Source organism: Lontra canadensis, unplaced genomic scaffold, assembly GCF_010015895.1.
Source record: "Lontra canadensis isolate GAN:19392208 unplaced genomic scaffold, GSC_riverotter_1.0 scaffold37, whole genome shotgun sequence".
In the NCBI taxonomy this organism is placed as follows: Eukaryota; Metazoa; Chordata; class Mammalia; order Carnivora; family Mustelidae; genus Lontra; species Lontra canadensis.
Genome location: NW_022631031.1, coordinates 1822702 through 1836232, shown reverse-complemented (window position 1 = coordinate 1836232; position 13531 = coordinate 1822702). Strand labels below are relative to the sequence as shown.

Genomic DNA, 13531 nt, shown 5'->3' with positions numbered 1-13531 from the left:
ATTTTTATTCTGCCCTTATACTTAACAGTTTGGCTGACTATAGAATTGTAGGTTGAAAGCTACTGCCCTTTAGAATTTGAAGAAATTTCATTTCACTGTGTTTTAACAAAGAAGTGTTATTGTTGAGAAATCTAATGCCATTCTAATCCCATCCCTTTATTCTTGTTTCTTCTTTCTGAAAACCTGTAGAATCTTCTACTTGTTCTTAGGGTTCTGACCTTTTTGATGATGTGCTTACATATAGGTGTTTTTTCATTCACTGAAGATACTTGGTGGCCCTTTCAATATGGAGACCCCTATGTTTTGATCATGCCAAAATTTCTTGAATTATTCTTTTGGTCATTTCCTCCCCTCCTATTTTTAGTTCTTTTCTGGAACTCTTTAGTTTATTAAAACTGGAAAATTAAATGAATGAAAGGGAAAAGTTTTCTGAGCACTTTTTGTAGCAAAAAGTTTATTAAGCAATAAAGTACAGAGTATCAGACCATATCTTTAAAACTAAATATTTTATTTTAATTGATCAAAATTTTAAAATACAGTGTTTCGTCACAACTTCCCAGTATTGTAAAAGTAACACTGCCACTCTCATTTCAGGCAACACAAAAATAGAGGAAACATTTTTTTCTCTGCTTACAGAAATCCCCCACTTATGTCAGGCATTCCTTATTACTGTGGCTTTAGAATTCATTAAAATGCCTAGTATGGACTTGGTATTGTATACATTGTCTGCACTCATTCTACAAAATAATCAAGTAGAAAGGTGTTTGTTCTAAGGTAAAAAACAGGAAGATGTTTGGTTGTTTGTGGTTAAAAATGAAATGCATTCCCCACAGACCTATGAGAAACTAAATTTTTTCAGTCTTACCTGGAATCAGAGGGACTGATTCCTTTCAAGTTTATTTTTCAGTCTCCAAATAGTTAAAGACACAAAAGGGAAGAGCAGAGGAGCACGAACAGGAGCTAAACACCAACACTTCTTAACAGAGTCAGACTCTGACAGGGTTTATCACCCACCTCTCACTCCTACTCACCTGGAAGTGAGGGATGATTGAAGTCCAGGTAGGCAGGTAATTTACACCCTACCTGACTCGCTAGGCACCTGGGCGCCGGGCTCTCAAAATCGCCACCACACCCACCCCTCACAGCGCATCTCGCGCAGGCGCGGAGTCGGTAATCCCAAGCCCCCACCCACGGCCCTCCATCTCTGGCTCTGGCGACTCCTCCACCGCTAGCGGCTCAGAGGAGATTCCTCTGTGGTGTGAGAACACGTTGACCAAAATCGGACAGCAGGCTGCTGACAGGATTTTTTTTTTTCCCCTCAGAGAAAACTTTTCCAAACCTGGAAGTTGGGGGGAGAGAAGAGAAAGTGAGCGTCCCTGACTCCCTTCTCCATCCCTAAATCCCGCCTCAGCTCCGCGGGTGTCGCCCAGAGCGTGGGTGCCCGCGAGGCGGGCAAACCCGGGCACAGCCGAGAGCCAGTGAGGAGGGCCGCCGGCCGGGACCCCTCTCCCCGCCCCAGCGTCCGCCGCTTTCGTCGCCTGAGAAGTTTCGGGAGGGAGGAGCCCGGACCGTCCGGCTCGGGTGGGAGGGCCAGGTCTGGGGAGGAAGCTCCTCCTCTCCGCGTAGCCCGGGTAGAGTAAACTTCGTTCCCCAGGAAAGAAAAGTCCGCTCCGGCTCCAGAAAAGCAGCAGCTGGCGCGCGGCATGGGCTGCCTCGTGACCTAGCGTCCCGCCGCGGGAAGTGCCTGGCCGCTCCAGTTCCCGCACAGGGGGGCGGGTGCGGGCGCCCGAGCGCAGCCGACGAGCCCCGGAAACCGCCGAAGCGGCGGGCACACCCAGAGCGGGCCTGCGGCCTGAGCGCCCGCGCGGTTCGCGACCATGAACCGGGAGGGTATCTGCAGCGCCCTGCCTACCATTCCTTGCCACAAGCTCGCCGACCTGCGCTTCCTGAGCCGCGGCGCGTCAGGCACCGTGTCGTCCGCCCGCCACGCAGACTGGCGCGTTCAGGTGGCGGTGAAGCAGCTGCACATCCACACCCCGCTGCTCGACAGGTAGGACACCCCTCGAAGTCTGGATCTCAAACGGCGGCTACGCTTGGGGGTCGGCCCCGCCTCTCGTCACCTCTGGGCAGCCCTTCAAGCCTGGGGGCTTGCATGGTGGGGAGAACTGGCTTCTCTGAAGATGCACCCTTCGCATTCCTCTGCTCATCTCTTCTCTCCACTGCCCTCGCCTTCTCCGTCCCTCTTATTCCTGGGCTTCCTCTCTCCCGACACAAAAGTCAGGGTGTTTCGGTGTGGGCCTTTGATTGTTTTTGTTTTGTTTGTGGTTTATTACGTATGGTCATGAAAGTGTAGATACCAAACTCAATTTGGTCTAGTTTCTCCTCCCTCTCTCCCAGCGAAGCCTGTCCCCAGAGAAGTGTATTATTTTGCTAACAATACAGTGAATCAGAAGACAAGACCAGAAATTTTTTAATGTCTCTCACGTCCTGAACAATTTCCGTGCACTGTCTGGGTTTTAAGGGAAAGTTAGTATTAGTTTCTCTTTCCAGAAAAACATTTTCAGTCCTGTCCCATTGATTGACCTGTGATCGAATGTATCAGTCAGTGGGTCTAGTCATTAGTCTTGCGTATTTGCCTTCCAGTAGAGGTTTAACTAGGCCCTGCATTTAATCCTTGGCGAGTTAACATCCATGATTGCAACACTCTCCTCTCCTCCCCCTATATCTAATGTCAGAATTCATCATGCTGGGTGCCTGATTGATCAGAGGCTGTTAGTATCCAGTGTCAGATAAATCCTTCAGCTTCAGCCCTGCCAATGTTACTGGACTTTCATCTGCCTGTAGCTTTCCTTTGCTGTCTCGCTATCAGGCTTGGGTGGGCCAGATCTCACAGTACGTTTGGGACACCCCTGGAGAGTGTTCCCACTTTTTGCACATCATAATCCAGATCTACTGATAGAGAAGATGTGGTGTCTGTTTCACATGGGCCTTGAGTTCTGTGGAGCAAGTGCTGGGCGAATGTGCAAATGTATATGTAGTCCAGTTTGAAGGGTGGTGGTTGGTTAGAAAGGCTGAAAATATTTTAGCATCAGCTATGTAAATTTATGGATATCTAACCCTAATGGACCCTTTAGGTATTCTAAAGCAAGTTGATCTTCCCATTTTGGATGCTGCTCCTCTAACCCTTTCTATTCTCATTAACAATATTCATAACCTAAAATTCTTAAGGTAATTGGTGGAAATTCTGTTGTCAGAGATGTCATAAGGACAAGCTAAACCCTCTGGCATTACTGCATCAGGTTCTTTCTCCCACCCGTTACCTAAGATGTTAACATTAGCAGTATTCATGGAATCTGAACATAGAACTAGGCTATGCAGTTGACTCACAGGGTGTCCGTTTCCTCACTTATAAAGTGGGAATAATAAATGCATGTACTTGGGCTCTGGTGTGGAAAAGGTTTGCATTGTTCTTTGACACCATCTGGATGAAAATAAGTTTATGTGCAGTTACACGTTCTTATTTTAGTGATCAGTGAGTCATTCCCTGTAATCTGACTTCTGCCCAATGAGTGGCCCTTCCCCAGCAGTCTCCTCTTTATGTGTAGATGTGTCTGATTGGTTTTTCAAACACGGTGTGGATGACATAACTGTTTTGTGACTGAAATTTTGATTTGGGTATTTTGGTGATATATCTGTGAAAGCTGAATTTAACTTCTTTGTTTTAAAAAATATAAAATCCATTTTAGACCTATTTATTTTTGGCTTTTTCTGTTTTGCCACTCACTCAGTCTTCCTGAAATCTGAATTCAAGAAGTTTCCTTGATCCTTTCCTTTCTTTGATGAAGCAGTGGAATGGAAAAAACACAAGCTTTGGAGTGTCACAACTACAGTTCAAATCTGACTCCAACCCTGCCACTTAATGTTGGCCTATTAGAAAATTATTTATTTGAGCTTCAGTGCCCTCATATAGAGTGCGTTAAGGTAACCAACTTTAGAGGGTTGGTCTTCAGATGATAGTACTTATAAAGTCGCTGACACATAATGGGATCACAGTAGAAGGAAGAATGCCTGATATTCTTAATGACAGATAGCACAAGTATATTAAATATCACTGAGACTTCACCAGCATGCTCTCTCTATGGTGGTTTTTTTTTTTTTTTTTTCAGTGTATCCAGAAATCTTTAAGTCCACTCTCTGTCTCCCTGTAAGTGCTAACAATAAGATGTAGTTCTTATTGACCTCCATCTCTTACTGTTTCAATTTAGGGAAGATAAATTTAATTAAAACAGGTCTCATAAACTGAATAATAGGTGGCCTCACAGTTGAAGTATTAAGTGGCTGAAGAACAGGGAGAAGGAAAAAGCTGTTTATGTCTGCTTGTAACTCTTGAATTTCAAAACATAAATATATGATCTATTTAGAACATAAGTAACTAAGATTTTTGCTTTATTTTGCCTTTTGTTTGCTTTTAGAGCAAACCTCATAGACTGGTGTGGAATGTCTGTTGTTTTCCTATTTCAACAGCCATTCATCCAGAGCTTGAGTGGTTTAAGCACCAACTAATCATCATTGTTTGCCCAATAAATATCATTGCTTACTGAATAAACTTTCTGTTCTGTTATTGCTGCTACCAACACATCCATCCATGGTAAAAACCAGTGATATCTCCAATTCCCTTGCTTTTTTTTTTTTTTTTAATATGTCTATCTTAGTTACCACCACCTGGGCATTCTATTCAGCTATTGTTTTTCTTTCCATTTTCACTGTGACCTTTATAGTTTTAGATTCTCATTGCTTCACATCTTTAATTAGTATTGTAATATTCTAATACCTGACTTTCAAACTCTGCCCATTTCTGCTGATCCAACATCCTTCTGCTAAGTTAATAATCCTAAAAGTTTATTCTGCTCATATCATTACCCTTCTCAAAAACCTGCAATCACAATTTGGTAACTACCAAATAGAGTGTAAATATCCTTACCTGACTTTAGGGCTCTGAGATGAGGCTCTAGCCTACCCTATTCACCTTCATTCCTTTCACATGCTCTGTTAGGTATCCTGATTCATATTAAACAATCTGCAGTTTTCCAAACACAACCTTCACTAGTAACTTCCTAGAATACATTTGATAGATATCTCTTAGATATCTACCAGGTACCGGGTACTGTTTCAAGTCCTAAGGACATGCAGATGAGAGAGAAAGGTGAAGTCTTTTCCCGAGTTCCATTATATAATTTCTAAGCATTCTTGACCCTTATGCAACTATTATCATCTAGTCATTTAAATCTATAACATTTAAGTTTATTATTTAAATGTCTGGAAAAAATGCACAAGGTATGCAACCATGAAATTTAGTATAATACTCTAATCAAATATAATCTAGTACAACATAAACTGTAATTAGTTCAAACAGCAATAATTCTAATATCGATGTACTTTATAAACTTACTCAAATATTGTATCCTTTCCCGTTCCCAGGAAAGTATAATAATAACCTGTGTATACAGCACTTTTTTCTGTCAGTGGCTCAGAGAAGTTACTATAATCTCTAAACAGACCTGTGGAATGTATATAGGGTGGATATTATCTACTTTAAATATGAAGAAACTAAGGGACAGAGAAGTTGCATAATTTACATGAGGTCAATTAATAGGAAAAAATCTAGTCTTAATGTTATAGGCATGATTATTGTATATTTTTCATTACTTTGAAATAATTATACATTTTCTTTCTTTAGTGAAAGAAATGGTGTTTTAAGAGAAGCTGAAATTTTACACAAAGCTAGATTTAGTTACATTCTTCCAATTTTGGGAATTTGCAATGAGCCTGAATTTTTGGGAATAGTTACAGAATACATGCCAAATGGATCATTAAATGAACTCCTACATAGGGTAAGTATTGTGCATTTTTAGTAGCTATAATTCTGTTATTCAAGCTGTCTGATGTTTTGGTTTTACATATGATCAAATTATTTGGAGAGATGTAGATGACTCAAAAGAAGAATAATGGAAAACAATTACAGTGGTAAAGTTGGACAATTTATGGCTTCTTTTGTGTTGTTAAAAATACCAGGGATTCAGGCCCTGCATTCTGTAGGACTGAGGTTATTTTGCTTAGGTTACTGATCCTGAGGTTTAAACTGAATTCCAGTAACTGCATGTATATATACAGAGGTAGGGGAGGCAGAGAGAAGAGACAAACTCTGTACACTACAGAGATAAACTCTGTACACTGTCCTATTAGTTAAGCTAGATTTTATTTTATATTAAAAACAATTTAGGGGGCGCCTGGGTGGCTCAGTGGGTTAAATCCTCTGCCTTCAGCTCAGGTCATAATCTCAGGGTCCTGAGATCGAGCCCCACATCGGGCTCTCTGCTCAGCCGGGAGCCTGCTTCCTCCTCTCTCTCTGCCTGCCTCTCTGCCAACTTGTGATCTCTGTCAAATAAATAAATAAAATCTTTAAAAAAAAAAAAAAAATTTAGGATTCAAATTAAATGTTTATAATACCAGTTCATAAAGTTCTGAATAGGCCAAGTAAGTCTGTCTCTGAATACCAAATATATTGGTTTTTCCAATGATAGACAATGGCATGAGCCATTTACCTTTTTATCCAGGTACTAGTTATTCTGGATTTGACTGTGAATCCCATCAGTGACCAAACTGGAGGGATGGGCCCTCATTCTTATCAGTAAGGAAATTTGTGGATCCTTAGTCTCAAATTGTGTGTATTCATCTATTGTTGTTTGCTTGAGCTTATATTATTAATAATATATGCAACCTGCAGTTTCTCCAGAAATCTTTTTTAAATCACTTGGTCTGTTTTGTGAGTGTTAGTTTAGTTAAAACCTGGTAACGTGATCTGTAAAATCCAGTTAGTGGATGCTCCTAAATTCTGATCCATCACAGTGTTCTGTAAGCAATAAGAGAGAATGGGTGCCACTGTCAGCCACTCATGTAGTGACTTCCTCTTTATTTCAAAGTATATCACTATTTATGATAGACCACCTGAGACAAGGAGAGATTATAGTAACTGATGTTTGTGTATAAGATTTGTATAACTAAAACAACAATCAAGATACAAATATTACTTAAGCAAAATTTCATTTTTTAAAAAATGAATATAAATATAAATTCTGATATTTTCTTCTCACACCCCAGTACCCATTAGATACTCTGATGCCCAAAATTGGAGCCCATTAGAAATTAAAGAGCCTCCTTCAAGGGACTCCCAACCCCAAGAAGGAATCATAATATATAGAGTGAGTGTTCTTCTACCTCTGTCTCCACAATCAAAAGCCTCTATGTGATACTATACTGCACAGAGGTCTTATGACTCTTTTGAACTACATAATTTTCAGAAGAAATTGTTCTAAGTATGTTCATTTTCCTGGGAAGGTACACTGACTTCTATGTTCAGATAGTTCAGATGAATATCACCTGTAAGTACCAGGATATGTAAAACATTATATTTTAAATATATCTGTATTGTATACACTTAAAAATGAAGATGATCTTTTTCTCTTTCACAAAGGCAAAACTCCCAAAGACTAATTTTTCAAGCTAGAATATAAAAATTATATGATAAGAAGTATAGGATATTCATGCTTAGTAAATGAATATAATGTCATAATTGTAATTGATGTAATGATTATTATAATAAGGTATGATTTTATATCAATAGGAAACTTAAATTATGAATTTTGAATTGATGGCTTGGTATGTACTAGAAAGAAATTTTCTGTGTGTGTGTGTGCGTGCGTGCGTGCAGGTAAGTTACTTCATATGAACCATAGAATAAGAGATAGGTGTGAATATAGACAAGAGTTTGGGTATTACACAGAAAAAGAAAAAAATTGAAAACTGTTAAATGAAGAAAGAAGAGCCAATACCATGTAGTTGTATTACTAACATAAACTAAAAGAAAATATCAGTACTATAAAGTCATTATTATCTTTTCTAAAATTGAGGAAATTAAAATATACATGAATGTTAAATAATGTCAAATTGATACCATGATACTGTGTAATAAAAATGAACATATGTCTTGACCTTTTTTTATACTGTATTTCCACATGGAATATTTAATTTTCTAAGTGGAAATTTTGTGAATATGGTCACTTATTTTCATTTTGTTTATTTTCATGTATATGAAGAAAACAGAATATCCCGATGTTGCTTGGCCACTGAGATTTCGCATCCTGCATGAAATTGCACTGGGTGTAAACTACCTGCACAATATGAATCCTCCTCTACTTCATCATGACTTGAAGACTCAAAATATCTTATTGGATAATGAATTTCATGTTAAGGTAATTACTTATGGTTTTAAAGACTTTTTGTGTTTTTTTCTCTACCTAACCAATTTAATATCCTCTCTGTTTTCCATAGCCTATAATTCTTTTCTTCATTGTCCTTTCTTTCATCTTCAGAGGCTTATTTATTCCTAGGCTCCAGAGATAGATAGAATTATGGTACAAAATACAAAGTCATTATGTCCTTAACTGAAATTATCAAATAAGCCTTTTTTTTTTTTATTTTGCAGTTATTATAGATTCACAGGAAGTTGCAGAGGTAATACACAAGAAGGTTCATGAACCTGTGGCTCAGTTTCTACCAGTGATTACATCACACGTACAATTTCACTTACACGTACAATTACAATTCAATTACATGTACAATTACAATCACACAGTACAATTTCAAGTCCAGGAATTTGACATTGGTACAATGCATGTATATAGTTTCTGTGTTGCTTTAGCACATATGTGACCATCACAGCAAACAAGATACAGCACTGCTCTGTCATCATAAATATATCACTTATACTACCCCTTTATGTTCACACTCATCTCCTCCCCTTCCACTATCCCTAACCAATGACAACCACTGATCTGTTCTCCATCTCTATGATTCTGTCATTTGGAAAATGCTGTATAAGTGGAATCATACCATGTATGTGGTATTTTGAGATTAGCATTGTCTACTTAGCATAATACCTTTGAGATCCATCCAAGTTGTTGCTTATATCAATAGTGGTTCTTTTTTATTGGTAAATGGTATTTCATGGTATGTGTATACCAAAGTTGTTTAATCATTGACCAACTGAAAGGTATTTGTATTTTTTCCAGTCTTTGGCAGTTACAATAAAACTCCTACAGACAGTCCTGTGCAGCTTCTTGAAATGAACATAAGTTTTTGTTCCATTAGCTAAATGTCCAAGAGTGCAACTGCTGGATGAGGGTTTGTTTAGTTTTTTAGGAAACTGCCAAACTATTTTTGAGGGACTATACCTTTGTACATCCTACCAGCAATGTATGATTGACCTGTATTTTCCATATCCTGACCAGCATTTGGTATTTCACAGTTTTTTATTTTAGCACTGTAATAGGTGTATAGTGATAGCTCATTGAAGTCTTAATTCCATTTCCTAATGGCTAATGATGTTGAACACTTTCTCATTTGCTACCTATATATCCTTTTCAGTGAAATATCTCTTCATGTCTTAAGCCCATTTCCTAATTGGACCCTTTGGATTTTTATTATTGGGTTTTTAGGGTTCTTTAAAATTTTTAGATACAAGTTCTTCATCAGATATGCAGTTCACAGATATTTTTTCCCCCTTTGGTGGTTTGTTCTTTTCATCCTTTCAACGGGATCTTTCACAAAGAAAAGTTTTAATTTTGATGAAGTGCAAATTATCAGGTTTTTTTCCTTTATGGTGATTCATTGCTGTCATATCTAAGTAGCCTTCAACAAGCCATAGGTATTGAAGATTTTCTTCTGTGTTATCTTCTAAAAGTTTTAGAGTCTTATGTTTTACATTTAAATCTAGGATCCACTTTGAATTAACTTTTGTAGAAAGCATAAGATTTAGGTGCCTAAAGGCACCAGATGTAGTAGTGATTTCATAGTTTACCCTGTATCTAACTAACGACAGCAAATAAAAAGTAGTTGATAAGTAACTAATACTAAATATAACTCACTTTATTTTTATGTTATTTTGCTATACTTCTTATAATAATATATGTAATTGGAGATTACTGTAAATGCCAAAAAATGTTCAAAGAAAATATAACCGGGAAGTTGGAACAATAGAAAAATTAATACAAAAAATGTGAGAAAAGTTAAATAAAAAAAAAACCTCTGTTAAAAGCACTTCATCTCCCTAGAATAAAATGGGAGGGGAAAGGGAAAAAAGCAAGCTGCCATCTCAATAATACTAAAAAAAGAAACTGATCAATATATTATATCAGCTATAGCCACATAGGTGGAAGTGCCTTAATGGTCAGTAAGTCCCTGGATGCTCACTATAATAGTCCCTTGTCTCCCAAGGCAGTTAGTCTATGACAGGGGAGTCTTAATATCCATACTTAAATTATTGTGACATTTTCTTATATGATCAGTTGAAACGCCTTCCCTTTGTTTTCATCCATGGGTCCTAGTTCTATTCTTTGTGATAAACTGAATAAGTCCAATTCTACTTCCCATATGACGGTCCTGTCAGTGTTTGCAGATGGCTCTAATCTCCCTGTCCCTCACATACACTTGTGTTTTGTCCTTCTCTCTTTTGAACATCCTTAGTTCTTCAGCCAGTTTCCTTATTATATTGGTTTTAATCGCAGGTGCTATCCAGATGCTTCAGTGTTAAACCTCTGTTCAACTTTTATCCTCACAATGAAAAAAAAATACTCCTAATATGACCTTATGAATATAGACTTGAATGGAAGTGTCATTTCCCTGGTCCCTAAACACTTTAATACTTAATGATTCATTGGCTTGGGGAGGGGGGGCATGGTGATCATATCACAACATTTAAATTAGGCTTAGCATCAACAAGCCCTGAGAGGTTCTTTTATTCAGGTTTTATTACTTAAGCCACATCTCCTTATCATGTACTTTGCAGAATACTTTTTGAACATGATCAGATTTTATTTTGTTAGATTTGAGTGATCACTTCAGCCTCTTAAGATCTTTTTCAGAATTATTTCTGTAGATCAAGAGTTTTAACTTGTCTCCCAGCTTTGTGTCATCCTCAGATTTAATTAGCTAGTTTTTGTATCTTTAAGTCATGATTAAATATTAACCAGTACTCGGATCAGAGCCACACAACATGGTGCTTAGAACCTCCCTCCAGGTCAATATCAATCCTTAATTAGCACTTTTGGAGAATAATCACTAACTTTGTGTGGAATACTTATGAAAGAACTGTTATACTGCCCGTATTTCTCCATTTTGTTCTTAAGAATATCATCAGAAAAAAGAAAAAAATGTAATCAGGAGACCTTGCTTGACTACTTTTCCAGTTCTCCTCCTGGCTTATTCCCTCATCTTCAGAGTGGCTTTCCCTGATGACCCACCCAGTTCCTCTGTGTCTTTGTACCTTGATTTATGCTTCTTCATATTATTTTTCACCATCCATCATAATATTTTTATTAATGTGTTTATTGACTCTCTCCCCCAATTAGAATATAAACTCCATGAAGACTGAAATTTAATCTATTTTATTAACTGACACCTGCTTAGCACATGCCATACTGAAGCATTAACTAAGTATTTGTTGAATAAACAAATGAGTGAATTCCATATCTTCTATATATACCAGATAGGCCTGATAATGTAATAGTCAAGCATGTTATTATAAAATAACAAAGTGTTTTATAATATGCAAACTGTTTTTTTTTAATAATTTTATTTTTTATAAACATATATATATATATATATTTTTTCCCCCAGGGGTACAGGTCTGTGAATCTCCACGTTTACAAACTTCACAGCACTCACCATAGCACATACCCTACCCAATGTCCATAACCCCCCCCAACCCCCCTCTGCCCAGCAACCCTCAGTTTGTTTTGTGAGATTAAGAGTCACTTATGGTTTGTCTCCCTCCCAATCCCAACTTGTTTCATTTACTCTTCTCCTACCACATTAACCCCCCATGTTGCATCTCCTCTCCCTCATATCAGGGAGATCATATGATAGTTGTCTTTCTCCGATTGACTTATTTCGCTAAGCATGATACCCTCTAGTTCCATCCATGTTGTCGCAAATGGCAAGATTTCATTTCTTTTGATGGCTGCATAGTATATATACAATGGAATACTATGCAAACTGTTTTAACATTTAATTTTTGACAGTACTACAACTGTTAAAAAAGGAAATGAAATTGGTCATAATTTTAGTCAGTAAATATTTATGGAGCAGCCATGACATTGTGCCAAACTCTTGAGATATAGCACATGAGACCTGAAATTAATCACTGGTCAGGTATTATTTGTTTTTCATGAATTCTTGCTGGCATCCCTTATATTAAATTTTCTAAATTTTTTAAGCAGGGATTAAAGTGTCTACCAATAGTATTTACCAATAAGTAGTTATGCAAAATCAACATTTTTTTTCCTTTTTGAAAGTTAAAATGGCATTTACTCTTCTCATATCCTATAGTGCCTCTCCATTCTGTCCCACAAAGAACACTAATAGCACCGTGGAGGTATTTCTAAGTATTCTCAATAACCTGAAGTATATATAAAATAACCTGAGATTTGCACTTTTTAAACCTTTCAGTGTCCTTGGACTTTACTTTCTTCATCTCAGTCTGGAAACTATAGTTAACAGAGTAAACAGTGGCAAAGTAATAGGTAATGATTCCTACTTTCTTCTTTTCACCGACCAACAAGGTATCCTTGGTCTTTGATATGAACAGAATTTAGAATAGTTTGACTTTGTTTAGTTTTTGTAATTTTTATTAATTTTCATTTATACAGAGCTGTGACCTTTCTAATACTATTCTTATAAATAAGCAACATTCTTTTACATGCATCCTATGTGTCTCTATTTTTTACTATAATTTATAAATGTCCCTTTAAAGTCAAAGTTTATCACCAACCATGAAAAAGTAATGGTTATTTAATCTACCTATCTTCTTGGAAAGGCCTTTAAATGAAGTGCAAAATATCTTTAAAAATACTTAACGTGGGGCTCCTGAGTTAAAGCCTCTGCCTTAGGCTCAGGTCATGATCCTGGGGTCCTGGGATCGAGCCCCGCGTCGGGCTCCCTGCTCAGCGGGGAGCCTACTTCCCCCTCTCTCTCTCTGCCTGCCTCTTTGCCTACTTGTGATCTCTGTCTGTCAAATAAATAAATAAAATCTTTAAAAAAATAAAAAATAAAAATAAATTAAAATACTTAACAAAATTAAATGGAAGTTTACATCTTGCTCCCATTTTCTGAAATAAGTTTTCTCACTGGAATGCTGACCAGAATCATAGTATCTGAAAGAGAAATAATTACTCTGATTAAGGTCAACTGAGACTTTTCTACTTTAAAAAGAATACATTCAGTTTGGTTATCTATCAAGTGTCCATTAGTGCACCTTAGATACCAATGAACTAGTGATAGGCTTTTTTGGAATGAAAATATTTATATGTGCCATATTCACTTTCTCTGCTATTCTCAGGCCGGTGTGGGAACCAGAATACTTCAGGTTTATTCTTCATAACCCCTTACATGATAACTTTATAGTTTTGTAGATAAG

At 37.5% G+C, this 13531-nt stretch overlaps 1 protein-coding gene across 2 annotated transcripts in view; it reads left to right on the top strand.

The window, feature by feature from the left end:
• The first annotated feature begins 1750 nt into the window (after nucleotides 1-1750).
• RIPK2 (receptor interacting serine/threonine kinase 2) overlaps nucleotides 1751-13531 on the top strand; it is a 30731-nt gene continuing 18950 nt past the window's right edge. For both annotated transcript variants that reach the window (XM_032869082.1, XM_032869081.1), the window contains exons 1-3: nucleotides 1751-2050; nucleotides 5738-5891; nucleotides 8154-8309. In XM_032869082.1, the coding sequence (XP_032724973.1) occupies nucleotides 1878-2050; nucleotides 5738-5891; nucleotides 8154-8309 (483 nt within the window). In that variant the 5' untranslated portion in view covers nucleotides 1751-1877. The remainder of the gene's footprint in view (nucleotides 2051-5737; nucleotides 5892-8153; nucleotides 8310-13531) is intronic.